Source organism: Leuciscus leuciscus (genome assembly GCF_965113295.1).
Source record: "Leuciscus leuciscus genome assembly, chromosome: 12".
Taxonomy (NCBI): domain Eukaryota; kingdom Metazoa; phylum Chordata; class Actinopteri; order Cypriniformes; family Leuciscidae; genus Leuciscus; species Leuciscus leuciscus.
In genome coordinates this window covers 20,844,916-20,871,291 of record NC_138736.1, presented here as the reverse complement: position 1 = coordinate 20,871,291, position 26,376 = coordinate 20,844,916, and the positions used below count along the sequence as shown (strand labels likewise).

Below are 26,376 nucleotides of genomic sequence, written 5' to 3'. Positions count from 1 at the left end.
TGTGATGAAGACCACCACAAAACTAGATCTGCACTTACTGAACTTGATATAAACATGACATCTTGTTTCCCTCATGATTATATGCATTTAGATCTATGGACAAGTGGTCCTCTAAAGACTGCCATCACAGAAAGTAATCAAATTATCTCAGAAGTTACTCTCCATTAAAAATTATGTCCCATCAGAATTTGCTCGTAAACCAAGGTCAATTGAAGAAAAAAAACAGGTGGAAGGCAACTGAACTAAGACAGTTTTTACTCTACACAGGATCAGTAGTTCTTTTTGATGTTGTATGCACTTACAATAACTGTATGCTTCTCTCAGTTGGAATTTCAATTCTTATTGATCCAACCATGTGTTCTGTAATGTGTGAATATGCAAAGGCATTAGTGGCTTTTGTGGAGCACTTTGGGAAGCTCTATGGCAAGGAATTTGTGGTCTATAATGTGCATAGCCTTGTTTACTTAGCTGATGATGGGAAATGCCATGGTCCACTTGACAACACTTCTGGATTTCCATTCGAGAATTATTTAGGGCAGTTAAAAAGATTGGTCAGACGACCTGTCCTGTTGCACAGATTGTATGCAGGATATCTGAAATAGTGGTAGTTCTAAGATTGACCCTTCCAAAAGCTATGTGCGCGAAAAGAGCAATGTGATGGTCCTATTTTGCCTCTCCCTAATCTTTTGTCTAAAAGTTTCAAAAAGGAGATAAATGTGTCAGGATTTGTAACAATATTGGGTTGGTACAGAACATCTATCTACATAATATATGCTGAGTTTGAGTCGTCAGTAGATTTTATGACTATCCAATTAATTATTGCAGGCTTGGAGCTTATCTCGTATATCTTTCTCAAGAATTTAAATGTGCCAAAATTGAGGAGTAGCCTAACTTAAAAAATATGTCATACTTCCTTTTCAAAACAAGTTTGCCTGTCTACCTTTACTGCATTTAAATTGACATCAACAGCAATTCAAGTGTGTGGACTTAGGATGTTAGTGTAGTGTAGATTTATTTAAACATAATACACACCTAAATCCCACATTCAGGTACAGGCTTGTATTCCCACTGGGGGGAAAACACAAACGCGGAGGACCTCTGCTGGCCAAATGAGTGTACCGAAAACACAAGCGGCCATATTAACTCAGAGCTTTAAATGACAGTTTGCAAAATGCCTTTTAGTTCCCTGAACGTTTTGGCAACGTTAACATTTGGTTCCCAGAACGTTTCCAGGAAGGACATGGTTCTCTGTTGGTTAGTCAGGAAAGTCGTCTTTTTGGAAATGTAGGCTATTGAGAATGAGGACATACGTCACGGTAGCTTGCTGTCATGTGACAAATTGAGCCCGTCCACCATTTTGGGATCCTACGCTATCGGTTGCCAGGGGCAACAGTGTAAGAGCGATACAGAGACGGGACAGGAAAGACGACTCGAGGAATTATAATAGAAATTACGAGAAAATTAAGAAAAGAAAATGAAAAAGAAATGGAGAAGAATGCGGCAAAAGAAAAGGGTCCTTACAATGAGAAACTTACTACCAATGCCAAACAGAGGTATTTAGAGAAGCTGGCTGATATTAAAAACGTCGACCCATATGAGCTGCCTGCAGCTGAATGGAACAGAGACCTAGACTCTTTACCACCTTGCACTTATATGGTAATAGTTAATTACTTGGTTTTGGGCATCAGTTATTACACTATACTAGAATTCAAAAGCCTGAAATCCTTGGAAAGCTACGAGACATTCTGCTGCGGCTGGGTGCACGACTTGGTCATCTACAAGCCCCCAAACTGTGAAAAAAATGTTGTACTGGCAAAGGTAAGTTGCTTCACCTTTTGTCAAGTCAAGTCACTTTTATTTATATAGTGCTTTTTACAATACAGATTGTATCAAAGCAGCTTAACAGTAATAACAGGAAAATAACAAAGTTTGTTACTGCTGTACAGCAGCTCTGGATCGAACAGTGAAGTCATCGTCCAGCTCAGTTCAGTTCAAATGAAATAGTGTCAATGCAGGCAGATCAAAAAATATTATTGAATATTAGGTGAATATTATTTTGTATGTTAATGAGTTTTAATGTGGGGGGTGTAATGTTGTAGGTTTGTGTGTTGGGGACTTGAGTGCATTAAGGGCGAGAGTGCAAGGCGTATATGTGATCCAGGCAAGGCTACAGACAAATGGAAATGTGAAGTGTATAACTTCAAAAAAAAAGTGACCTTTGTAATATATACATATTACCTCTTGTATTTAACAGGTCATGCATTCATGGCGGCTCAGCGAGCCTCCTCTCACACCGCAACATGACATCATGACTTTGCGTAAACATACACGCCACTTTCAAGTCAAAAGTGGCGTGTTATCTATACGCATTTTGAGCTATCCGCGTGTTTGTTCACGCCGAAACGAACCGTCATCTTCCGCGTGTATGTCTACGCCGTTAAATGTCCGAGCGAAACGGAGCAAAATGTACGTGAAATAATCATGTTGGTCCCCTTTGGAAAACGTGTAGATGTCACAGTTTAACAGCCTCAGACGTGAATCTTACACGTACCATTATCCCCGGACGTTTGCTAATCCTACCCCTAAATCTAATCATAACCATTTCTTAAAACTATAGGCTACAATTATAAAGAAAAACAACAGACAGACAAGTATAATCACAATAATTTATTTAATGAGAAAATGTCAAAATCGCTACCAAAAGTTGTTCACGTGACGATGTGTCGCAGTCCTCTCTGGCAGTGGTTTTGTATGAGGTAACAGACAGCAGAATTTAAGTTATTAATTCAAATCCATGAAAACGTTAATCCGTCTTCGGTTCGGTTCGCTCCCTCTGAGGGCTGCGCCTGCGCAGCAGTGCGCGCTTCATTTCAAATGTGAATGTGCATGACGCAATCTGTGACGAAGCAGGCGAGAGCCAATGAGCGTTTGATATTACTGCCGTAACCATAGTAACCTGTCGCTTCTTGAGGGCGCAATTTTTTAATTTGAATTCATAACAAGCGCGGGGTTTGACGTTTACGGTCAAGGTGACGATTACTGGATAAAGGGCTGAGTTTGGATCTTTTTCTTGCAAATAATATATGGATTCTGAAGGTTTGGATTACATCAAGCTAATAAAATTGGTGTATTTTGTGAATCGATGTTGTGTTGTAAGGTTAGTATAAATAAATTATTGTGATTATACTTGTATGTCTGTTGTTTTTCTTTATAATTGTTGCCTAGGTAGTTTTAAGAAATGGTTATGGTTAGGTTTAGGGGTAGGATTCGTGGCTCAAACTATCTTTTAATGCCATATTGTTCATAAAAATGCCATTTTCCTACTTATCTGTCCATTACGTTTTATCATTTTAATATTGTCCATAAAATGGGTATGTTTAGGTGTGGGAGTAGAGTTAAGGGATCTTACATTTATAATCTATACAATGGTATAGGAAATTGTACAGATATCTTCAAGATATGGCAAACGTGTATGGGCGTTAAACTGTGACATCTACACGTTTTCCAAAGGGGACCAACGTGATTATTTCACGTCTTGTCGTGATACCGGGGAATCGATATTTTTTTTCCTAGGATGGTAGGAGAAGATTAACCCCAGTGACGGGTAGGTTTAGGGACTTTTAGGGAGTTGGGGTAGGTCATATCTATACAGTAATGTAACGTTAAGTCAACGGCGTTGATAAACACGCTGAAAAGCGATTATGCGTGTTGATAGCACGCCAAAAATGGAAATCGAATTGGCGTGTCATACATACGCCATTTCATGAGATCAGTCTGCACACCATGGGTCATCCTTACACCATCGGGACAAGTGTGTTAAGCCCACTGCACATGCATGGCTGGTGTAGCTGAGTCATGCACCCATGTTGGAGCCCTGTTCTTTATGGTTGATGCCTGTGTCCCGTTGAAGGAAAAGGCCACAGTCACCGATGAACCGGCCAACTTCACATCTGCTGCTGCCACACGCAGGTCTCTAAACAGACGCATTGATGGTGAGACCCACACCAGTCCTACGTTGAGAACACGTGCAGAATCATGGCCTCCTCAATGCACAGTGTCTATGCAACAGACATCAGCTCACCAGCTCTCTCCACCATAAAGAGGGTTTGTTACCCTACGCGCGGGCCAAGAACAGCAGCCACCAGTTGGGGTATCAAACAGGAGGAGACAGCGAGGCAGATATACACCACCCAAACAAAAGAACAGCACAGAAATCAACAAGTGCAAACTTGTGGGTTTTTTGTCAACCCGGCCTTCCCACAAGCAGGAGCATCACCAGATGCCATTGTGAGTTGCACCTGTTGTGGGAAGGGCTGCATTGAAATTAAATGCCCAGCTAAGTACAAGGACTACACAGTCCTTGATGCATGTTCATCAGATGACCGCAATTTCTGCCTGCATGTGGTTGATGGTCAGGTGCACCTCAAGAAGAACCACCAGTACTACAGCCAGGTCCAGACTCAACTTTTTGTAACAGACAGTGCATACTGTGACTTTGTAGTGTGGACACTGAAGGACTGTGTGATTCTACGCATAACTCCAGACACTTTATTTGGAAGGCACGGCTTCAGAAGGCACAGGAGTTCTTCCTGAAGGTGGCTCTCCCTGAACTCGTGGTGCAATATTTCACAGTACCACCTACCTCCCAAGCATCGTTTGGCCCCAGTGTGCTACGGCAACAACAGCCACTGGAAGTGCGTGTAAAGACGCCAAGAAAGCAGCCTGCCAAAAAAAGACAAAGCACCCAAGATAAATAAGTCAGTGTGGTGTCTCTGTGCTGGACCAGAGAAAGGTCAAATGGTGGCATGTGACAACGAGAACTGTACAGTACAGTGGTATCACTTTCATTGTGTGGGGCTTGTGGACACCCCTTCTGCTGACACTCCTTGGTTTTGCCCTTCTTGTGCAGATTAGTGTTTGATGCACATTACATTAATGCACTTTTCATTGTGATTTCTTTAGAGCATATTGTGAAAACATTAATACACTGTTCATTGTGAGTTCTCAATAAATACTGTTAAGTCATATAAAGGTGTTTAAATAATTTATTTCAAATTTACAGTAATTTCATAGTAGATTAGATTACACTTTATTTTACCAGCCACCATCGGGGGCACTTGCTCCTGTTGCTGTGCCGGGGATGGCGGCTGCTCCTGGTGCTGGGTCCTGCGATTTACTAGTCGCAGAAATCTCGCTTCATCTGTTTGCTTAACATCACTGTGGCCTAACCGCAAAGATGGTTTCCAGTCAGGGTGGTTCTCAAACATCTCATATGATGGTTTACCTAGAACAAAATAATTTGATTAAGAAAACTCATAAATGTATTGAATGCTTTAAGCTGGAAAACTCATTACATTAAAAGATCTTGCAGAAAAAAGGCTAAGGACATGTTTGTCCAATGCATCTTTGTAATGTCCTCCAAAGTGGGGAAAGTTAGTGTAGAGAACCACTGTGTGGGACAAACACATTACTGCGAGCACATTTCACCGACAAGCTAGCATCATGTCATGAACATAATCTCAACTAGTTTTGTTAAAAACAACATTGATGGTTGTCCATCAAGTATTCTCAAAGAAGCAACAGTTTGATACAGTACTAAGCATAAGTGAATAGACCCATGCTAAAGTTGACTAAAAAAAAAAAAAAAAAAAAATCATCTTTTTGAAATTGTTCTAAATGCCTTAATTAAAAAAATCCAACCTTTAAAGACACCAATTTTCTTTGTGAATTAATAATTTATCGTAAATAAATGAATGTTCTTAAGAGTGCATAAGTCAGGACACCCCTATGTTAAATTCCCATAGAGGCAGGGAGATTTTTAATTTTAAGGCCAGTTATTTTATGGATCCAGGATACTATGCATCCTGATAAAGTTCCCTTGGCTTTTGGAATTAAAATAGCCCCACATCATCACATACCCTTAGCCATACCTAGATATTGGCATGGTTTATTTCAGTTAGCCTAATAGCTGGTTTGATTTGCATTGAGAGATGCTCTTATGGAAACTACCCCATGCCAATCTCTAGGTATGGTGATTTTTCCTCATTTTTAAATAAGGCAATAAGATTAATTTACAAAATATGATTTTTTTATTCCTCTTTTTATTCAACTTTAGCATTGATGTATTCACTTATGCTTAGCACTGTAGTTAGATAGCAGGCTAGGCAACAACGTCAGGTGCACTTCTTAAGCTGACAACATAAACACATTTAAATAATTTTTTGAGAACTTACCCGAATGAAAATGCAGAGAACACACTCTCATCGACTCGGAGATGCGGTCGAAAGTAATGTCCTTTCTTCTAATTGCAGCCACCCAAGAAATCCGACGTCTCCTTGTCACATCGGAGACATGCTCTCCTTCATGCTTTTTCCATGTAGGGAAACGAAAAAACTGTAACACATTGTTCCTACGGTTTCCACGACAATCGTGTGAGACACTGGAGCAGTTTTTTACACAGCAGTGTTTTCCAGGCATTCTAAAATAGTGCGACAACCTCCTCTACTACCAATACAAACAATGAACGGTGCTGGCAGGTATCCTCCCAAAATGGCGGAAAGGGGAGGATGATGCGATCTCTGGGGGCGGGGCGCTGTGTCGTGACGACATCTCCTCATTCTACTACGGAGTAGAATCAATTAATTTGATTATAATATAGACCTATTTTGATTGGTAAGTGTAAATATATTTTGTAGTTGACTCTATAAATCATAGGGTGTTTTATATTACACGATTTATTAAAATAATTTACGTTGCCATCCTTTTTTTCTTAAGAATTAACAATGATTTAAAGATCAAACAGTTGAGATGTGATGAAATATTCTAAATGTTATTTGTTTTTAATTATCTAGAATGGTAATGTGTCTCTCAAATGACATTCTCAGAAAAGTTGTATTAAGTGGTATTATTATATGTCATTCAGTGTTGGTGTGATGTCGGAACCTTTATTCTCTCATTCATGTTTCCGGCCGACTGAAATAAGCTCGGGATCGATTTCCTTTTGTACGTTGCACGCGCGTACGCAGGCTAAACTAAACAACAATTGAATAAACCAGGTACTTTGAATTTAATAAATCACAATGGAAACGATTTTAGAGCAACAGCGTCGATACCATGAGGAGAAAGAGAGACTTATGGACGCAAAAACGAAGGAGATGCTGACGAAAAAAAACACGGTAATCTTACAGATCTGTGAATGAGTTTAAATTATGCTAATGCATGAAACAGTCTGCTTTTACTACTGTACCGTTTTATTTTTTAAACAATACTACCATGGTATCTGATTGGTTGAAGTCACTGGATAAATGTTCCTTTTTCTGTTCAACAGCTGAGAGACCAGATCAACTCTGATCATCGAGTGAGAGCTATGCTGGATGTAAGATTAATCTGTTCTTTTGTGCCATTACATTCTTTGGTTTCCTACAAATAATTCTCAATGTCACAGTCATTGAAACATTTTAAAGTCATATACCTGATATGTTTGTGTTATTTAATACACGCAGAGGTACATGGAAGTGAGCGCAAACCTCAGAGACTTGTATGAAGACAAAGATGGGTAAAACATTTTCGAGGACATTTTCATCTGTTCAGAAATATATCTTGCCTTATTTTCTTTGATCACATGGCTGTGTTGTGTGTCTGTTCTTCAGAATGAGGAAGGATGAGCTAAATGCAATATCAGGTCCAAATGAGTTTGCTGAATTCTACAACCGACTCAAACAGATCAAGGAATTCCACAGAAAACACCCTAATGAGGTAGACCTGAATTTGCTGTCTTTCACTCTCTCACCCTGTTCTGAATTGCATGATTTTGCAAAATATACACTCTACTTGTTTTTGTCATTTCCAGATCTGTGTGCCCATGTCAGTGGAGTTTGAAGAGCTTATGAAAGCCAAAGACAACCCTAGTGAGGAGGCACAAAGTAAGTCTTGAGTACTGTAAGTGGTGTTTGCTAAGGCAATCATCACTTATGTGATTGCATGTTATAGAACATTATAATATCTACAGTGATTAGGAATTAACCCTAAATATTATATAAGTATTATAATTTTTTTGTAGTTTGATTTAGTTTGTAGGGTCTAAACATTAAAGAGAAGTCCCACACCACAGTTGCAACAATAACAACACAAAGGAATGAGAAAGATGGAATCACTTTCAGAACTTTTTTTTTGGTTGATAAATTATAAAACATTGACAGCCAATAAAAATCCACCCGACATTAAAGAGCTTGGGCATTTAAAGTGGAAGACGACATAACTGCAGCGCTCCCTTAAAATAAACAGAAAATTATATCCTTTGGTGTGGACACTAATGTAGTTATAGTTAGTGGTCGACCGATATTGTTTTTTTGATGGCCGATGCCGATATCTTAGAGAGCAGGATGGCAGATATAAAGCCGATATTTTTATTATATACTTTATATTTATTTTAATCAATATTTTATACATTTTAAATAAATTAGAAAACAAATCTTTAAAATAAACATGCTTATACTTTAGATGGCAACTTCTTGAATCTGCAATCCTATTACAGTATTTTTCACAAATAAAGTAATTGTTTAAAAATATATGAATATGTGAATAAAAAGGAAGTAAACACTGTAACATTTCACTCAGTAATCTGGTAATATTGTGCGCACTGTTAATCATATTTTTTCAAATAAAGACAAGGTGACGCTAATTTTACATACAGCACACAGTGAAAACGATATGAATATGACACAGTGGGCAACTGGATATAGCACAGCATATTTTAAAATGAAGGATTTAAAGTTTTTCGATCGCGTGTCCTGAAGCTGATCTTCTGTTCGCATTCACTCACTTCGCACGGACTGACCGTCACTCGCAGTAACGCGTTTATCAGGCTACAAATGCACACTTCACAAGATATCACAGCTGGATTCCATTAAATCTGCAATGTTTGTGAAATGAAATGTTTATTAGATATTCAAAGATTTGTTTAAATGATGTAGATGCGCATTTGCTGAATGTTGACAGTAAATGAGAAAGTATTTTAGCCTGATTGTTTGCCTTTTCTGTAACAAATAATATAAAAGCAACACTTTACTTTTTCGCATACCATTTACTTTCTTTGTTTACCAGTTCTGTCTAACAAAGTATTAGATATGACTGACAGAGATCGTAAACTAATGAAGACGGAGAATGTGAGTGAGCGCTGTGTGAGCAGGCGCTGCCGTTCTCTTCTCAAGGCGCTGGTGTTCTCAGCGCCACCCGTCAAAATAAAAGTCCTGCTTCCAACACATCGGCCAATAAGAAAAACTTATCGGCCGATATATTGGCCTTGGCGATATATCGGTCAACCACTAGTAGGGCTGGGACAATGCATCGATGACGTCGACGCAAAAAATACTTCGACACAAAATATGCGCGTCGATTCGTCAGACCCAAAACAAAGATGGCGGCGCCGGAGAGTAGTAGCAACACGAGTGGCTCCTCAGACTTTAAGAAGTGCAAGGCGGCACAAACTCGTTCCTCTGAGAGTGACTGAGAGTACTTCTTGCAAGGCTCGAAATTGCGCATATGCTTTTGAAATTTAATCTGTGTAACCTAAAAATATATTTGGGAGCATTTGTGGAGTGCAAATAATGGTTGTGATGCGACCTGTTTTCATTTCTCTAAAAAAATGTTTGCAAATTACTTCACAGTGTTGTGTACCTTATGTGCGCTGATACGCGATGGCCGGACCATCATTCTGTCCAACGTTATATAACCAATCCAGGGGTTTTCCTGCATTGAATTTTTTTTGGCGGCCGCCAAAGCCTTATTTGATCGGTGAGTGATGTAGAATAGAATGACTGCTGCACTTTACAGGGCGCTAAGTACGAGAGAGAGCCCCGGCTGCGCGCGCGCAGTCACTGTCTTCAAACAACACGAGCGCTGTCTTGCTCTCTCTCCCTCGTGCATATTAATCAAAATCATTAGACACGATAGAAAACGGGCGGAAGACCAAAGTTTCACATGGAGCATTCTGAGATTTTTTTTCTCCTGAATTACCGCGGAGTGTGAATTGTGTTAAAAAATAAACTGCCGGGATAATCACACAACGCTTGCCGTAGGCTAACGTTACACGTCCACTAATTACACGTCCGATTCGCGAACTAATGACTCATTTGAACCGATTCACTTTAATGAATGGTTAAAACAACTGATCTGTCCAACACTGAACTCACGAGACGTCTGAATCGGTGTATAACAAATCGGTAACACTTTACAATAATGTTCCATTTATTAAATTCTAGTTAACTACATTAGTTTTTTTTTTTTTTAAGAAAAAGGTGAGTGGCAGAGTGTATTACTATACGTTGTTGTTTTTATGTGAATGAAGAATTAAAAGATGCACTTTTTTCAGTAAGCTAGGACTATGTGTTTTCAACAAATGTTCAATTCTGTCGGTTCCGGAAGGACGCCATGACAGGCTGCTGGCTCCCACTGTCGCTGTTACTTTTTATTTATTTTTTGTTGGAAAATCACTCTCTCTGTTAGCTTAAAGCCCTCAAGTTTACATTGGTTACTGTATTCTTTCAATTGCTCTAACAAAAGTATTTTGGGTGACCTTTTAATTTTTTTATTGAATGCTAGACATAAAGTTGTTATTTTCATCTGAAAGAAGAATTACAAGATGCACTTTTTTTCAGTAAGCTCGGCCTATGTGTTTAAGGCTTCAAGGTTTTATTGAATGCTACTCTGACTAAGAATGCATTACTTTGCACTTGTGTAGTCTTTTATTTTGGAATTTTAAGAGCAATAAACATATATTGCAATGTTAAGAAATTCATGTTTTTTTTCATTCAGATATGTAAATTGCTATTAGTCAATTAAACGTACACTATGGAATTTTTTCTCCACTAGGGGTCGCTAACATATTTACAATAACAAAGGCGTAGTTTGATGACGCAACATTTGCTAAGAATTATGGATCTTGTCGTCAACGTCAAGCCGACCGATCTAATAATGTTTATGGATGACTGAATACATCGATGCTTTTATCATGACTGATATGAAGCAGTTCGGGGTTGCTAAGAGACAGCTATCAGCTCCACACGCGACGCGAGTCCCGCAGATATAAAAGGAATATGGACATTTCATTCTACCGAACTACACGAGTGCAGAATTACAACTCACAGGTCAGTTTATTAGACAAATTAAACTTGTGAGGTAACGCAGCGCTGTTTCACTTGGTCTACCATTACACTATCACACTAAACTGCATTTGAATGTGTTGAAATGTATGTGTTAGTTCATCTGTATGAGACTAGCAGTAAGCTAACAGATCAACATTAGAATAACATACAGATCATATTCTGACATTTTATCATTGTTGAACTATATAACATTGATTAGTTTTATGTAAATGTGCTCACCTGTTTAATAAAGTACATGTAGGAGCGGTTGAAGTCTCGGACGTGGAGCTCTCGTTTATATAACGTTATTGTCTATGGGAGCTCTCTGCATCTCGAAACCACCGCGGTGATATTGATTCTCAGTTTAGTTCTCCTTTTTTATCCAAAGTCTGCTTGCCATGGTCCATAATGTTTGAACGAAATAACAACAGCGTGCAGATCGACATTGCGAACTACAGTGGTCCACGTCTGTCGTCTTGGTTACTATCAGAGGGCTCTGGTTCATAGCTCTGGTTACCATGGCAGTACAAGCAGAAACCAGGGACAACGCGGATATGACGCCATTGACTGCGACAAAACGGAAATAAAGAAATGTGCCGTGTCTTCGAATTGAATTAAAATTTCTCCTGGTTTGAAAGTTGTTGGAAACAGTCGGGATAATGTAAGTACACAACTAAAAAATATATATAACATAGATATAGTGATTTTTGCTATTTTTAAAGCAAAAAAATTACATATTGTGCCTTTAATGGGGAGATAATCGAATCGAAATCGAATCGGACTGGAAAAATGAATCGTTAGATTAATCGATGCATCGAAAAAATAATCGTTTATCCCAGCCCTAACCACTAGTTATAGTTACTGTTCTTGGTGTAAACGGGTCTTAACAGTCTTCTTGCTGATCACAGATCTGGTGGAGTTCACTGATGAAGAAGGTTATGGGCGTTACCTGGATCTCCATGACTGCTACTTAAAGTACACTAATCTTAAAGGAGTAGAGGTACTGTTTTATTTACTGGCTTATTTGAATTGCCTGCCTTCAAATAATTGAATAAAAGATTCTAATGCCTTTGTCTATTGATCTTTTCTAGAAACTGGAGTATGTCACTTATCTGTCAACATTCGATCAGCTCTTTGACATCTCTAAAGATAGGAAGAATGCTGAGTATAAGAAGTAGGTGAAAGCTGGTCATTTAAAATACCATAAACAGGACTAAACAACTGATCGAAAAAAATTTTCGTTAAGTTAAGAGATTATCAAAATATTTCAGAATGAAACACGGCACTGTGTTCATTTACACGTGCAGCTGAGCTCATGATAACGGTGGTGTCTCAGAGAGACTCAGTAAATGCTTATCCCTGGTTCTCGCACTTCTATATTTTAATCTTTAGCATACCTTCACCTTTTCTTGCATACCGCCACTTCTCGCAGGTTGCCTGTCAGGGTCTGGGTGATTAGTCATTGTAGAATTTTAGAATGTGATAATGATTTGCGTGTTCCAGCCGACAGTGTTGGATCCTGTCATAGGCAATATCGGCAGCCGCTGAGGGGTGGCATGCATATAGACTCTCTCTAACCTTGCCAGAAGTTATCAACCAATCAGAATAGATTTCCACGATTGACCAATCACCGATGAAATATCAGTGTATTTCATGAGGTAGTATTTTCAAACTGATTTTAGGCAGCCAGTTCTCTAGTTATTTATCTTATCATCAGTTTAGTGATTTTAAGTGTTTATTTAGTGATGTTTTTTTTTTTGTGTGTATACTTATGGGGGTGAGTTTAAAAAAATTGTTTTAATACTAATACTTTATTTTTATTTTTATTATATTCATAGGTTTTTGGGGTTATATGAATGCATTTTTGGTTTTCCATAAGTGCCACCTACTCTCAGAGAGTGAATTTGTATTTTCATCAGTCGATTTGCAATTTTTGTTCTGACCAAATATACATTATTATTTACAGTAGTGGCCAAAAGTGATGTCCAGATAAATATAAATATCTTAACCAAGTTTAGTTTTTTGTTTCTCCCTCATAGTTAAAGTATTAAAAACATGTTCTATTTTATATATGATCGTTTATAAGGCTGAAATGTGAGGTTTATCATTTAATAAAACTGGTTTTTGTCAAAAACATGTATTTGTTTATATAATTTTACAGCTTAGGATGTTACCGTAGATGTTGGTGCTGTTTCAAAAGCAGTGAGATGTCTCTGCTCTTGCAGGTATCTGGAGATGTTGTTGGAGTACCTGCAGGAATACACGGATCGTGTCAAGCCTCTCCTGGATCAGAATGACCTCTATGGAAAGATCTTGGTCGAGTTTGAGAAGAAGTGGGATAATGGAATGTTCCCAGGCTGGCCGGTGGGTTTGTTTAAGTGACAACAGTAATGAGCTCTACAGATCTTATTACATGTGTTTCAGCAGTGTCTGCATGTTTTCCAAACATAAGTTGCCATTTATTGAAGTTAATATTCATCACTGCTGAAATGATAACATTTGATGTTCCATTGGAAGTTATCAAAGAAGTATTGTATTGATAGTGAGATGCCTATCATCTACAACAGTACTTTTCTGAATAGTCTTTATTTTTCTGCTTTGTTGTTGTGGAGGTGTATAAAGCTATGGTTATACCACAACTGTATTACTACTGTCATGTGGCATATTCCATATCTTCATACCATATACCGCCCTAATCCTGGGGTAAATGACCAGTTTATGCAGCGGCAGGTGCCTCATTATGAATTTAAGGAAAGTAGTTCTGCTGTCCTTTATTAAATGAGTGCATAGGGAACTAATTAGGATGTTTTTCTGTTAATGTGTATGTTGCAGAAAGAGACGAGTAGTGCTCTGACCCACGCAGGAGCCCATCTGGATCTTTCTGCTTTCTCTTCCTGGGAGGTCAGTTTCTCTAGTCTTGTCTGTTATAAACATCACATTATTTTTTTACTTCGTTTCCCTCCTGTTTTCTAGTTAATAATGTTTTCATTTATGTTGTCTCACACACACAATAATTCTATTGAAATATCAGAACTGTTGTTTTATTCTTGTAGGAGCTGGCGTCTCTGGGTCTGGACAGATTGAAGTCTGCTCTCATGGCTTTAGGCCTCAAATGTGGAGGGTGAGTAGAGAGACAAAGTCCTGCTCACGTAGCACTCTATTTAATTCTAGTTTCACTTTTAACTGGATTTAAATAAAAGATTCATAGGGCTGACAGTCCCTGATTCTTGAGTCTGAATGTAATGTCTGGTAGAGAGTGTGTGATTTATTTATTTTGTATGTTTTCTTTGTAGTACACTAGAAGAGAGGGCACAGCGTCTGTTCAGCACTAAGGGCAAATCTCTGGAGTCATTAGACCCCTCACTGTTTGCCAAAAACCCAAAAGCCAAGGGACCAAAAAAGTAAGCCCATCTCTGTTCATTAAACAAGGGACTTATTTATAAAATATTTGTGTTCTTACTTGGATTCAGCCCTACTTTGTATATATTATTTGCCCGTTAAATGTAACTTTGATTTTTTGTTTTATTTCTGCAGAGACTCGGAGCGCAACAAGGAAATTGGTTTTCTTGAAGCTCAGATTTATGAATATGTGGAGATCTTGGGGGTAAATAAATATTCCTGCTTTCATTTGAGTAGTTTTTTGTTTAGTCTCCTCTAATTTCACATGTACTACAATTTAGCAATATTTAATTTGCAAAAGAACAAATGGATTGCTTGAAAATGGAACGCTAGTGTGCTTATAATGCATATTAAAATACACAGTATATTATCTATATATAAATATACTTGCATATATATTTACAGGGCCTAAAATCTTTTTGCCACACCTGCCAATGGCCACGTGACTCAGGCCATAAATATTTTTTTTTTACCAGCCACAAAACATAGATTAATCCTTATTAAAGTTGCAAAAGTAATTCAGTTATTCATAAATATATTTTTTATCAGCCACAAAACATAGATTAATCCTTATTAAAGTCAGTCAAGAGCAATTAGTGATTGTTCTTTGTCTTTTGTTGTTTGATTAACAGTAAAAACAGACAGCAGTAAGAACTTTAGGCTGCTAATTCCCGGATTCAACTGAACGTAACCAGTTGAGAAATAAAACGCTTGTGTAGCAGTACACAAGCGTTTTATTTCTCAACTGGTTATGTTCAGTTAAGATATAGCTGACTGTTTACAAGGATACTTGCCAATTTTATTTGAATATGTCTGTTCAAGCATAAGAAGATGTGAAAGAGAGCTCATTTCAATATTTGTACACTGTCTGAGACGTGGATTTCTAGGCGCCTGCTTAGAATGTTAGCACACCGAAAACTTCCCACACAGCGAGTAACGAATTGATTTCCCTTTCATGTCTTCTTGAGCTTGAATATTTAAATTGGGATGCAACACTGCCCTGTCAACTGTCCCGAGCATCGTTCATGTTTTTTCATGTTCTCACAATTTTTGCATTGTAAGAATTCATACTTATTTTTATCGCCAACTGGTGACACCGTTTCATATACTCTGCAACACCGATTTGTACTTTCATTTATGCCAGCGCAGCTCCACTAAATCGCTCATGGCCCAGGCGAACGCTCCACTCTTATATCGCTCATCGGTAAAACGACTGTTTCTCTGTACTGTGCTATACGTGTTGTAGCCATTAAAGAAAACTTATTTAGTTTCATATTTATGTTTAAATATTATAATATTCACTTTTCATAATCAACATAAATGAAATTTAAAAACAGCCTGAGTAAGATAGGCTACATCAAAAGATGTGCAATATGTCGGGAGATATGGAGTGGGTCAGACATGATTTTGACTGCTTCATTAAGTGTTGTTTTTTAGAAAACTTTTCTTTCAAGTGAATTTCATTTTGTATAAATCGTATCTTAATTTCAATCAATTTCCTGTATTTAATAAATAAGTAAACCAAGAAGAACGGTCGGGTGTGGAATGGATTGAAGTGTGTAACAAACAAACCCACTGCCATGTTTCCACGGCCTTTGAGTAAGGCCAAAACAATACGTCTTTCTGTTTTTAATGAATTTCTAGAATAAATGTCTATATAATGTCTAATAAATTACAGTATGTCAATAGATAGTAAAGATATTTGTGGCTTTATGCAATAGCCTATGTTGTATAAGGTGGTATAAATAAACAACTTTATTAAAACAATATTTGAACTCCATAACCTTAGATCTATGGGTTATTTCACAGATTCTCGAACCAGCAAATCACAAAGGGCATTCTGGGTTGAGTGAGCGGCATCTTCAGAAAAGTGCTCTCCGAAATATTAGCAGTCCGCTCATGCTCTGATATAGATATAGATATTATACACACACGTATGTATGTAAAACTATATGTGTGTCTTTAATTTGGCATTAGGCATCATCTCTAAAAAAGAAAATTGTTGTCAGACATTTTTAGTTATAAATGTTAATGATTTCTGTTTATTTGTCACATTGGAAATGGAAGATGCAAGTACAATGAATTGTGGGATACAGTACTTAATGCAGATCTTTTTTATTATTATTTTTTATTAACTTCAGTATGCATATGCTAGTGTTCTGCTCTGGTTACCGCTTGGTTTTGGCAAGGTGAAATCTATTATGGACGTTGCTGGGAATTCTCTGGAGTGATAACTCGAAACTCATGTATTTTGTTGTAGGAACAAAGGCAGCTGACCCATGAGAATGTTCAGAGGAAGCAGGCGCGCACAGGAGAGGAGCGAGATGAGGAGGATGAAGAGCAGCCCAGTGAAAGTGAGAGTGAAGATGAAGATAATGAGATCATATACAACCCCAAAAACCTGCCACTCGGCTGGGATGGAAAGGTATGCTTGGTTTTGTTGTAGTGGTAAGGTTTGGCTAAAGGAAAGTTCATTCAAATTAGATATTGAGATGATTAATTGATTCCAAGTCTGTCCAAAAGGTAATGAGACTGTAGTGATCATTAAGGCTGGGCCTTAACCTTGCCTTTTGTCTGCTCTCTTCAGCCAATTCCATACTGGCTGTACAAGCTGCACGGTTTGAACATCAATTACAACTGTGAGATCTGTGGGAATTACACGTACAGAGGACCCAAAGCCTTCCAAAGACACTTTGCAGTAAGTTTCCAAGAAAAATTGCTCTATACCAGTGGATTTATAGAGCAGGATCTCATTTTAGTTAGTGATTTCTATGACTACATAGAAAACTATATAAACGTAAAGTCGTAAATGAACAAATAATGTAACTGTACTTTTACAATATGAGGGAGAGAATATGTGCTATTATAATTTGATAAAAGATAGATATAAGATAGAGAATGCAGACGATCTTGTGTAATAATTGTAGTAATAATAATAGTATGAGACTAAGTTTGTGAATGATAGCAAAGTGAAATCTGTTTTCTCCATTTCAGGAATGGCGTCATGCACATGGCATGCGCTGTTTGGGTATTCCTAATACAGCCCACTTTGCCAATGTCACCCAGATTGAGGATGCAGTATCCCGTGAGTACACTAATTCTTAAAAGATCTGTTCTTAATGGAGTGTACAATATGTTGTAGTGTTAATAATGATAAAAAAGCATATTTCTATCTCCAGCTGTGTTAAGGTGTAACTGCTAACATAGGTGACAACTGTACAGGTTTTAAAAAATTTTTTTTTTTACAATCACTAGGATACATTTCTCAAGTCATTTTTTCAAAACTCTTCAGACAGTTCTCCTACCAACTTTAAACTTGGCACCGCAGTTCATTTCACATTCAAAACTCACTAAAACTACTAAAACACTCCATACAGGTCTCAAATCAACACATTTTTCCATAACACTGGCAAAGGTTTCACCCAGTAAAAACACTTTGTCACTCATAAAACACAGACCTAAAAAACACTTACAGTGGGCAGCATTATACAATGTTTTCTTTTGTCAAATTTCTTTACAAAACAAGAATGACAGCTGTCTACTCTTTATAATTCACTGCCGTATGTTACTTGGTCAAAGTTTACATTACAGTACAAAATTATTTGTAAAAAGTTTCCCCTTTTGTATTACTGTAGAAATTTAGCAATTTGCTGAATTCTATTGTATTATGTTTACTTTAGTTGAACCGGTTTGAAGTGTATTTAAACATTCAAATTGGCTTGTAGGTACAGAGTTTTGGTGGTGGTTGTCTAAGTTAGAATAAAATGTATGTAATTTGAAAGCAGTAGTTCATTGAATACCTTTTGTGCAAAAGCACTGATAAATGATCCATAGTTTAGCTCACAAAGCCTGCTGTTGTGCTCACAAGTTACTCAAACTGGTCCTAGCTATTGTAAAAAAAAAAAAAAAGTTTGAAGGAGGCTCTCTTTTATGAAGTACACATTTTAATGAAGGAAAAATATGATGGCGATAGGGTTGACACAAGGAACCTTGTACTTTTTTTTTTCTGAAATAGTCTGGTCAAAGCTGAAGTCACAGAAAGCACTGGAGCGATGGCAGCCCGACACAGAGGTGAGTTGTTCTGAAGTACAATCAGACGTTATGATCATTGGAGCCACTTTTACCTGTACAGTTCTGCTCTGGCTCAAGCATCAGGTTTTAAGCTACATTCTGCTTTTGCTGTGTGATTTTTTTTTTTTTTTTTTTTTTTTTTTTTTTTTTAATTGTAAAATTTTTTGGAGGTTGAAAGATTTGTGAAGTTTTCAAATGACTGCAGTTTTGGATAAATTAATGATTTGTTTATTGCCTTGCAGGAGGAATATGAAGACTCCAGCGGAAATGTGGTCAACAAGAAGACTTATGAGGATCTGAAACGACAGGGGCTGCTGTAGGGCCCTATTGCAACACAAACAAGATCTCTGAACATACGAAATACTATGTAAATATTGAAACACAAATGTTTCTTTAAGTAATGGCGAGTTTATTCTTATTGTCTTTTCCAGTTTGTTAGAAATGTGACTTGACTTTTTTTTAAATAAGTTTGTACATTTGTATAACTTTTTGATTATTCACTATTTTCTCATTTGGTGTCTTAAACATGAGACATACTTTTCATTATTCAATAAATTTTTTAGTATGTTCTGTAAAAATTCATGACTTTATTAAGACTCAAAATAGTAAGGTGGCTTTACTCCATTTTTATTCAATAGGCATTTTTATTCAATAGGCATCTGTCAATATATTAAAGAATTCATACCCCCCTTACTTTTTTTTTCTTCTACATTTCTTTCTACATTGTTGCATCAATCCCCCATACCACATAACAAAGCAAAAATCAGATATCACATTGGCAAGTATTTAGACACTTGAAGTTAGCTCAGGCGCATCTCATTTTTCTGGATCATCTTTTAGATCAGGGTTCCTCAAATCCGGTCCTGGAGGGCCACTGCCCTGCAGAGTTTAGCTCAAACCCTAAACAAACTCACCTTCCTGTGATCTTATAGTGCTCAAGTTTGTTTGATCAGGGTTAGAGCAAAACTCTGCAGGGCATTGGCTCTCCAGGGCAAGATTTGAGGAACCCTGTTTTAGATGAACAAAATACTTCCTATGCAGATTTACATAATGTTCCAAAGATCATTTCACCCCATCAAAGGTCCTGTATGTGTGTAATGATAGCACATCTGTATCAAGTGATCTCCTTCGAACAATGGTATCTTGTCAAATCCCTGCCCAAAAGATTCTATAAATGTACAAACCCCTTCTGCATCTAAGAGCATTTTCTTTTTGCCAGTATTGTTTGATGTATCTTTGTCATACTTTGTGTTTGGGACTCAACTGGGACTCTTGATTATAGAATGAGATCCACAGCCAAAGAGTAGCTTAGAAATTTTACAATCATTATTAAATTAAAAAGTTGGAGTCTTTGAAAGTTGGAGTCTGGGATGTTCCATTTCTAGATGACCCCTTTCTGCATAGTTTTTTTTCTACCTAAACATTCTTTAAAAATACAGGCAGAACCCAAATTATGTTTTGTGTTGCTGAACTGCGAAAGCTCTTTGTCTATCCAATATAAAGACAATATGTCTTTGTCTAATCCAATATAAAAATTATTTACTGTTAATACAGAGCATAATACATGTAATTGTCAGTGACTGAAGTTTTGTTTCAATAATTAGAAAATAGAAGACCCCATAACATCTTACTGTTAATAAACGTATAATAAATGTAAATATGTTCTGATTTATCATACAGCTCAGATTTTGCATGTAACAGTACAATATGCAAACTTTCTATAATCTACATACAAAATATAAGCTACATTAAGTTTTGCTAATGATTAATGACAAACCCAGGATACAGAGATTGAATGAATGTGGTCTGGACGCATTGTGTCAGAGATGCTGTAGAAGGACAGAGTTTCTGCACTGTGATCAACATACACTCCTACAGGATCTGGAGGGTACAGGGAGTTCAGTCTGTTTGTTATTGTGTCAGAATGAGAAACTGGAGGAAGAGCAATACAAACAACAGGAATTATCATTAAATCCAAATACACACTCCTTCAATTCCCTTTCTTGATCCTCTCATGACACTGATATCACTCCACTCAACCTCCCAGTAACAGTGTCTGTACACACTCTTTACACAACACCTGAAAACATCTGTCTGGATGATCGGGATACTGCTGGAGCGTGCAAGTGAAAGTCACCACTCTGTTCCCTTCAGATAGACAGGTTTTTGTGCACTGTGTTTGGATTCAGAGTGAGTTGATGGGATTCTGATGGAGAAAAAACATTGGAATCAGCAGTTATAACATTTTATTTATTTCTAAAGATTGGCTTGATCTACCAGCGCTCTGGCATAATATTCACTTGATATGTCAACATTATTCTAATATGGAGTCTTTGAAAGTTGGAGTCTGGAATGTTCCATTGACCATTTCTAGATTACCCCTTTCTGCATAGTTTTGTTTCTACCTAAACATTCTTTAAAAATACAGGCAGAACCCAAATTATGTTTTGTGTTGCTGAACTGCGAAAGCTCTTTGTCTATAGTTTGAAGAAAAAAGTGCTTTTTTTTCATTCTATTTGGATATGCATTTAATTATTTTACATAAACACAAATACAAGCAGATTCACATATAGGCCTGTAATCCACACACAAACACAGAAACATATAGATATATAGACAGACTAGACAGAAATTAAGTAGCATTTTTCAGGAATCTACTGGATTTTTTTTTATGGCTTTTTATCATGCTGTATTAAAGTATGAATAAATTTTTGGCCACATGATTGTTAAACTAGTGTAAAGGACACAAGTATGTAATTGTTTCTGATGCAGTCTTGTTATGCAGCTTATCTGTATTGCTCAAACTAATTTCCCTCAAGAGGGAAAAATAAAGTATTATCAATTACACTTACAAGTATACTACTAGTACATTGATATTAGTATACTTACTACATAAGTATAGGCCTACTTAAAAACATATTTGAACTTTACTTAAGTGTACTTAATAAAATGAACTTTTTTGTAAGGGCAGACAACATTCCTGGCAACATTTATATCGGCAGAATGACTTGTTTTCATTTGTCATGTTTTTTCTTAACAACTTGGTTCGGAACAACAAGTCTGTTAGTGTGTGATCCTCAGTCATTTAGTACTTTTTTTCTTTAAGCTTTTAGGAAGTCTGCAAGTGTATGATACCTTGTTTCAAAATAAATTCAGATTATAACAGTATGTAATGTATTCCAGCTTTTACCTGGAGGAAATAGATGTGATCGAGATGTGAAAGCTGCTCCAGCTCAGTGTTTCTTCTCTTCAGATCATCAATCTCCTGCTGCAGTCTTTTCCTGATCTCTGATCCGCTGTGTCACCTCAGAGTGGCTTCTCTCAATGGAGCAGATCAGTTCAGTAAAGATCCTCTCACTGTGCAGAGCGCTGTTATAGGACACACATCAGAATCACACAGTCTGTGAGCCACGGTGGGATTCAGTGATACTGAAAGAGCTCCAGCACTGGAAGAGACTCCAAATTGAATTCTCAAACTTATCTTTTTCTCCAAACTCACCTCATGAGAATCCACAGCCTCTCTCAGCTGCTGAAGATCTTTCTGTCTCTGCTGGATTCTCTGTTGGATTTTCCTGTGTCTCCTTCAAGTGTTTCTGTAGAGAGAAAAAAAAAAAAAAAAAAAATTACGTAAAACTTTCACAAAATCGTAATTTAAAAAGTTGCTTGTTTCATTTAAAAATGTTAATGCAAGTCACTTTGTGTCGTTCTCCTGAGCTAAACTCTTGATGCTCAAAATGAGTTTGGCAGAAAGATTTCAGATAGGACTCTCTTCTGATCCTCTTGATCCCAGCAGTCTGTAATACAGCTCATACATATGTAACGTGTCCACAAGGAATGACCAGTGGATCTTTCACTAAATCTAGACACACTGGAACTGAACTGCTCCACTGAAACACTGGCTTCACCCATTTCACTGCATGTACACCAATAAAAACACACATACAACAACTCCACAACAGATTAGTTTCTGTTTCTTTTTCCTGGTTCTGTTTGAGAGACACTGTTTGAGTGTGTCTGCAAACTCATACTATGTCCACCAGGTGTCAGTATCATCTAGAAACTATAGCGAGAGAGAATACGAAGTTGCTGTGAGCCAGATAAAGAACTGAATGCATATTAAAGTCAGCATTAAAAAGTCACCTTATCTATTTTCTAAATGCATGTAATTGATTTTAACCAATACATTTTATTATTTTATTGTTAACCGTTAACTGTCAGTGTCCCACTAGCAGGACACTTGGATGCACTTTTTGTTAATTGCCTTTTTCACCTATCACATAGCAATCACCATAAATTAGGCCTATTATTTGAAAGCTTAAACACTATATTATTTCATCCTGAGAAAATCGTTTTGAAATGGGCTCTTTCCCTAGTGATCGGTGTCATGTTTTATATAAAAAAATGACTGCACTATTTTCTGATCAAATCTTTTTCTAATCTTGACACGTAGCAAAACTCAGTGGAATGTGTCACCCGGTAGCTATTTTTGGTTAACAAAATTTTATAGGATCCAAGTCAGAGTCACAATCTAAATTATTTTGTAAAATATATATTTTGTATACATTTTTTTGTTTGCTTTCACTTCAGAAAAAAAATCAACCTAGTGTCTTCTTTAAAAAGAGATCCGATGAAGGCATTCATCAATTACAATCATTTAAGTTAGGATTTTCATGAAATCTTCAAAAAGTTGTGTGTGTGTGTGTATATATATATATATATATATATATATATATATATATATATTTATATATATATATATATTTATATATATATATGAACACTTATGAACACACATATATATACTGTATATATATATACTAATGAATGATTTATAATCAAGGTATTAATCAATATTTATCCTTCTACATATTAAATGATTTGAATGACTTCTTCAAGCTTATGAGATTTACTTAGTAATATAATTATGTCTGTTTAATGGAATGTTCTCTCTCAATATTTTTGAGAGAGGCACACCACACATGTTAAAACATATATTTACTCTTACCAAGCTTTATTTAGCTGACCAAGACAGCCTAGGTCACTGGGGTCACTTCAGCCTAAGCATTTACTTTACTTTTCATCTTCAAACACTACTAGAGAATAATGATGAATATTGTCTGAACCTCTCACTGAGAGAAGGAGCATGTTATCAAGTCAAGTCACCTTTATGTTCAGTGATGGTTAATTTTTGTTGTAAAAAAGTTATTCATTTATTTAATTTATATATAGGCTATATACACACATATACACTGCAGGCAGATCAATAATATTGTTGAATATTATATATGTATTATGTATATGTATATATATATATATATATATATATATATATATATATATATATATATATATATATATATGAAAGTATATTATTCATATAGGCTATGTTTTGGGAAAGTTTCCTGTTTAGAGCCAGAGCTCAACCTACTTCAACCTTGTAGTTTTGTATCTGTGTGTGTGCACAAGTATTCTTTGTTACAGATCAGTATTGGTGAGGTGAACAACTGAACCCTGGGAAGATGGAATGACTTGTTTTCCCGACAAGCTGGAGCCTAGAAACACAGTTCTGTGACCTAGAAGGGTCACTTTGTGCCTAAAACTGGGTCTTGATGTCATCCAGATAATCAATGCAGATATGCTTCTGCCTATCAGTCCATATGTAGAGATTGTCTAAGTTTATCTATTTCTTAACCAATCAGAATCATTCAACTTGAAGTAATGACGTAGCTTAGTGACCTGGTTTTGTTAATGTATGCAGAGCGGCCTACGAACTCCTTGTGAGTGTTGAAGCTGACTTCTGCTGATGAAACTGCAAACAGTAAAATGTTCAATTGATTTAACCTCTGACTCTGGCTCATCATTCATCATATCTGGTCCTTGGGGCTTTAACTGTAAAATCTCAGAGTAGAAATTGCTTGTGAGTAAAAACAATTTTAAAATCACTGAAAATCAAAATAACTAGTCATGTAAATGTCATGCAAAATCATTGGTAATGTAGGGCTGAGCAAATATGGGCAGAATTCTTTACTGCCCTAGTACTTCATAAAGACTTTTAAAGGTATACATGTGAATTAAACATGGCACAATGGCCTTCATCATCCCAGTATGCTAATGCCGATCTAGTGCAGGGATTTCATCAATATGCTGATTGAGGACTGTTGAAGCAATAGTTGTGCCTCCAGGCACAGGATGGTTCTGTCGGGACAGACAGAGTCGTTTGCACCTCAATGACACGTTTGTACCATTTGCTTCAAAGGACATATGCTTTCAACTACATACTGTTTATTTGTTAGTGTGTTCTAATATGTAACTATGCCATGTTTGGTCTCATCTGACAGCTTATAAACTGAAATGAATGGTGGTGAACTTACTGTAAAACCGAACAGTACACATTTGATAAATAAAATGGGTTGTAATTACTCAAAAAAAGATGAAAAGTTAATTCACCTTTAATTTTCTGTGTAATTAGAACGAAAGTGAAATTTTAAGTATACAGCACTCAGTTGCTTTAATTAGTTTTTTTCAGAGCACTCAAATAGTTTTACTATAATCCCGTATGACGTCACGCACGTGCGTACATGCTCCTCCTCCTTCAACTAGCGTTGCAAGTTCGCGAAGACGCCATATTTTTGTTGCTCGCCTCGGATGAAAATAAGTTTGTAACGCGGGAATTTATATAAAAAGAGCGTAGGATGAGATATTTTTCGATCGGTAATTTGAATTCGATCTGAGTTGTCTGTGAGGAAACTGCTTTCTGAGCCTGCTGGTGACGAGCTTTTCTTCATTGTGGTACCCACCATTATATTTAGTGATGGCCAAATGAAGCGTTTCGAAGCATTATTGCTTTCTGATACAATTGTGTCGAAAATGGTTCATTACTCGAAGCTTCATTCAGATAGAAATTGCAGCACCATCTCCTGGTGAAGTAAATGTAATGCAACAAAGCTGACAACCATAAAATGCAAGTAGGCTTATATATTAACGCCCCTTTTTTTTTTACGTGTTTACCGAGGCGATCAAAGCTGAAACAGTGTTAGTGCTGTGAAACTCATTTATGTAGGTGAATTTTACATATACTGATGAATTTCATGTGTTCACCTTGATAATAAAACATTAAAGGGTAACTAAACCCCTGGTCAGAGCCTGACTCCACCCACTGGCAATATTTGAAAAATGCTGGAAAAGTAGGCAGAGCCCAGTGGAGAGGGGGCGTGCATCTGTGACATATCTCTCTGCAGGCAAGGGCGTGGTTAGCTGGTACTCTCTGACGTCAGAGGGTACCACAACTTCCAATAGGAAAATTCAACTGCAGTAGCCACTGTTCAACCTGAAGAGGGCAGCACTCAGACGTTTTTACACCATATTTTGTAAAATTAAAACACTTTAAACACAAATGTCAAAAAAATTACTTGAATCAATGAACAGCACTAATAAAGCCCCATTCTTACAGACCATTAACTAAAAAAAGTTGGTTTAGGGTTTAGTTACCCTTTAAGCATGATGTGTGTGTGTAATTATTTCTTTAGACAAGGACAGAAGATCAGACCAGCTTAAAAAAAAGTTGGAAACCATCACAGAAATTCTAATGGTTTCTATTAAAATACCAATAGGAACCATTGGCTTTTACTATTTAAACCACTACAGAATTCTTTTTTGTAGTGTGTTTGGGACATATTCCATTAGGATTTAATGCCCCCACCAATAGAACCCAACACATATCAGTAGAGACCCACAGAGACCACTATAATTCCCATTACAACCAATT

General features: G+C 36.9%; 2 protein-coding genes and 1 long non-coding RNA gene across 4 annotated transcripts in view; 1 reads left to right on the top strand and 2 right to left on the bottom strand.

Annotated features, from left to right (window-relative positions):
- Positions 1 to 6,554, bottom strand: part of ube2e1 (ubiquitin-conjugating enzyme E2E 1) — a 52,911-nt gene extending 46,357 nt beyond the window's left edge. The window contains 2 exon segments of the mRNA XM_082186839.1: positions 4,643 to 5,284; positions 6,234 to 6,554. Of these exon segments, the coding sequence (XP_082042965.1) occupies positions 4,643 to 4,653 (11 nt within the window). The 5' untranslated portion in view covers positions 4,654 to 5,284; positions 6,234 to 6,554.
- A 420-nt stretch (positions 6,555 to 6,974) lies between these two features.
- sf3a3 (splicing factor 3a, subunit 3) lies at positions 6,975 to 19,304 on the top strand. The gene is made up of 17 exons (XM_082186737.1): positions 6,975 to 7,175; positions 7,328 to 7,375; positions 7,503 to 7,555; positions 7,650 to 7,755; positions 7,850 to 7,922; positions 12,050 to 12,141; positions 12,233 to 12,315; positions 13,367 to 13,505; positions 13,974 to 14,042; positions 14,195 to 14,262; positions 14,435 to 14,542; positions 14,676 to 14,745; positions 16,801 to 16,965; positions 17,128 to 17,238; positions 17,535 to 17,625; positions 18,556 to 18,611; positions 18,854 to 19,304. Exons 1-17 carry the CDS (start codon positions 7,080 to 7,082, stop codon positions 18,929 to 18,931), a joined length of 1,506 nt encoding a protein of 501 aa, XP_082042863.1. The 5' UTR covers positions 6,975 to 7,079; the 3' UTR covers positions 18,932 to 19,304.
- On the bottom strand, positions 19,229 to 22,567 carry LOC309511578. 2 transcript variants are annotated; one of them, XR_014210690.1, is made up of 4 exons: positions 22,307 to 22,567; positions 22,111 to 22,204; positions 21,802 to 21,980; positions 19,229 to 20,817 (listed from the first exon to the last, which is right to left on the bottom strand). It is a non-coding gene; the product is annotated as an uncharacterized lncRNA (long non-coding RNA). The 2 variants fall into 2 exon arrangements; XR_014210689.1 differs by having other exon boundaries at positions 22,111 to 22,567.
- Between the last annotated feature and the right edge of the window lie 3,809 nt (positions 22,568 to 26,376).

What these genes read in the sequence shown, in the direction of transcription:
- sf3a3 (XM_082186737.1), top strand. Translation starts at nt 7,080, where the DNA reads ATGGAAACGATTTTAGAGCAACAGCGTCGATACCATGAGGAGAAAGAG. An exon ending in CTAATCTTAAAGGAGTAGAG is followed by an intron (nt 12,142 to 12,232) that starts GTACTGTTTTAT and finishes GATCTTTTCTAG; the next exon opens with AAACTGGAGTATGTCACTTA. An exon ending in TTAGGCCTCAAATGTGGAGG is followed by an intron (nt 14,263 to 14,434) that starts GTGAGTAGAGAG and finishes TTTTCTTTGTAG; the next exon opens with TACACTAGAAGAGAGGGCAC.